Source organism: Palaemon carinicauda, unplaced genomic scaffold (genome assembly GCF_036898095.1).
Source record: "Palaemon carinicauda isolate YSFRI2023 unplaced genomic scaffold, ASM3689809v2 scaffold952, whole genome shotgun sequence".
In the NCBI taxonomy this organism is placed as follows: Eukaryota; Metazoa; Arthropoda; class Malacostraca; order Decapoda; family Palaemonidae; genus Palaemon; species Palaemon carinicauda.
This window is the reverse complement of record NW_027172261.1, coordinates 53002-56247: the sequence shown is the minus strand read 5'-3', so window position 1 is coordinate 56247 and position 3246 is coordinate 53002. Positions and strand designations below refer to the sequence as shown.

Below are 3246 nucleotides of genomic sequence, written 5' to 3'. Positions count from 1 at the left end.
AATCACCTATTTTATACGCATAGCGGATCCAGACAGTACGCCCACAGGTCCTGATCCGAGAAAAGTTGCCTCGTCTCTGATTTTCTTTCAGACGATGTTGTTTGAAAGCCTTCGTGCTTATACTGGATGGAAGCCATCCAGAGTTTTCTTCAAACACTCTGCGAAGCAATTACAGGGAATAAAATTTCATGTGGTGGCTGCAGGCAGTGTTATAAAACCTGCCACTTGATTACTACGAAGAACAGTGCACTAATTGGGACTTTTAGTGAAGGGTGTACATGATAGACTCGTAAGACATATCATGTTGAGTATTGTGTTTAGTGATAACACTATAGACTGTTCTCTCTACACAGGTGATATTAAATATAATAGACTGACACAGGTGCCAGGCATACTTATATGCAGAGTGTTCCCAGTAACAACAGAATACATAGTGAAATTTTATATTTCCCTTAGAGTGGCTAATGTTTTCCTTTTCAGGTGAAACTTATTTTAATTCTGTCATTACTATTTATGCTTTTATGCAGAATTGTTCTGCATAGGATGTATTTGAATACAACCATGATTTGTATTTGAATACAACCATGTTTTCTATTTTTGTAATAAACAATAGAAGGAATCTTTGCGCCTCTTTCGCCTCAAACATTCTAGATTAAGAATAAAGTCAGAGCATCCTTTATTCTTTTAATATTTAAGAAAATATTGGGGAACTAAGGTTAAGAATGTTCCAAGCAAACAGGTAAGAACTGATTGTACTAAACTGTTTATTTTACTGAACTAAGGTTTCCTATATGTATATAAACCTGTCTGTCTCTTTTAAGCCAGACTTGGGAGGTATCAGTAACCTATATAGATATATACCATCTAAGTAAAAACTATCCTTTATGTATAAGATGACACTAATATAAAATCTGTTCGCTAGATTGTTCCTTAAACTCACAATCCTCGGGTTTTTTCCTAGAGTCTACCCAGACTCTTCCCTGTAGAGGACAGGAAGAGTTGATTTTGAAGCGAAGCGAAAAATCTATATTTGGGTGAGGTAGCCATGTCGTCCTGTTAGACCCACCCTCTTTTTGACAAAAGGATAATGAATCCCTCCTTATGGTACTGTATTTGGAATACCTACAAAGCTACAAAGAAGGGCTTGGTGGCGCCTTGCGGTGGCGATCCGGCGCACTATTTACAGTACATTAGGAGTGTCGAGAGCATTATCTCTGTAACGACTCTCCTATATTCTTGCCACTTTTCCCCCTCGAAGCGGAAACGCTATTAGGGTTGTAGATAGCTATGACACATGTCAAGAATAAGTCCTCTGATTACGTGATATCCAATTTCAAGGGATATTCGCTCCAGGAGTTAGAATTCTATATACCTTTGCTAAATTCTCTGGGATGTATCACTGTAGTCAAATATAACATAGGAAGCTGCTAATGAAGGAACTTCCATCAGGACAACATGGCTACCTCACCCAAAAATAGATTTTTCGCTTCGCTTCAAAATCCGTTTTATATATATATATATATATATATATATATATATATATATATATATATATATATATATATATATATATATATATATATACATATATAATATATATATATATATATATATATATATATATATATATATATATATATATATATATATATATATATATATATATATATATATATATATATATATATATATATATATATATATATATATATATATATATATATATATATATATATATATATATATATATATATATATATATATATATATATATATATATATATGCATTATGTAAGAAAAAGGTTACATATAGACACAGAAACACAAACAAACACACACACACAAACCAAAACATACATACACTCTCTCAGCAAATCTAAATAGTGCGGATGGCCCAGATTAGTACAACATAAACCCCTCTACCAAGTTATGTATCCCCACGAAGAAAATATATTACTATATAAAGTATATACAGTATATAAATATATATATATATATATATATATATATATAATATACATATATATATATATCTATAAATATATATATATATATATATATATATATATATATATATATATATATATATATATATACATATATATATATATATATATATATATATATATATATATATATATATATATATATATATATATATATATATATATATATATATATATATATATATATATATATATATATATATACTGTATATATATATATATATATATATATATATATATATATATATATATATATATATATATATATATATATATATATATATATATATATATATATATATATATATATATATATATATATTTCTGGATATAATGTTAACATGATAAAAGTAATGAAACTCACTTTTTTATCTGAACTCTGAACAATAATGTTTCTGTCATTAGAGTTTAATGAGAGCGTTTTAAACTTTATAGATGTATTCTGAAAAATTATGTTTCATTAATATCAGTGCTCTGGAAGCTTTTTGAACTTCTTCTTTGTCTACATCTTTTCACACTTTTATGTGTGGTGGATGTTTCTTGTCAGTTTTCTTCATCTACCTCTGACCCACACCTCATGAACGGTTAATCCATTTGATCGAAGGTCATCCTTGATACAGTCCACCCATCTTCGCTTTGGCCTCCCTCTCCTTCTCGTTCCCTGTACCTCCATTTCCATCACTCTCCTCTCAATATACTGTTCATCTTTTCTCATGACTTGACTATATACCCTCAGTCTACTTTCTTTGATCTTATCTGATAGTTTTCTAACTCCTGTGGTACCCCTAATTACCTCATTCCGTATATTATCTCTTCTTGTTACTCCACACATCAATCTTAATGTTCTCATCTTTGCCACATCCATCTTCGGTTCTGTCTTCTTTATTTCCCATGTCTCTGCTCCACGCATCATTGCCGGTCTCACTACTGTCCTGTGTACTTTACCTTTTAACTTAACCTCTATTTTCCTGTCGCATAGTACTCCACACATGTTTCACTAATTCTTCCATCCTGCTTCTATTTGGTTGTTTATTTCTGTCCCCAGATCACCATTCTCTGCAACTGTTAATCCTAAATACTTGAAAATTTCCACTCTTTTCAATCTCTCTCCTTTTAAACTAACTTCCCCAATCTCGCCATTTTTCAATCTCAAATACTCTGTCTTTTTCCTGCTGATGTTCAATCCTCTATTTTCCATTTCTCTTCTCCACTCCTCCAGTTTCTCTTCTGCTACCTTTCG

General features: G+C 30.5%; 1 protein-coding gene across 1 annotated transcript; it reads right to left on the bottom strand.

The window, feature by feature from the left end:
• Nucleotides 1-2559: 2559 nt before the first annotated feature.
• On the bottom strand, nt 2560-2919 carry LOC137637740 (uncharacterized). The gene has a single exon (XM_068369881.1). The coding sequence runs from the start codon at nt 2917-2919 to the stop codon at nt 2560-2562; it is 360 nt and encodes a 119-aa protein (XP_068225982.1).
• Nucleotides 2920-3246: the final 327 nt, after the last annotated feature.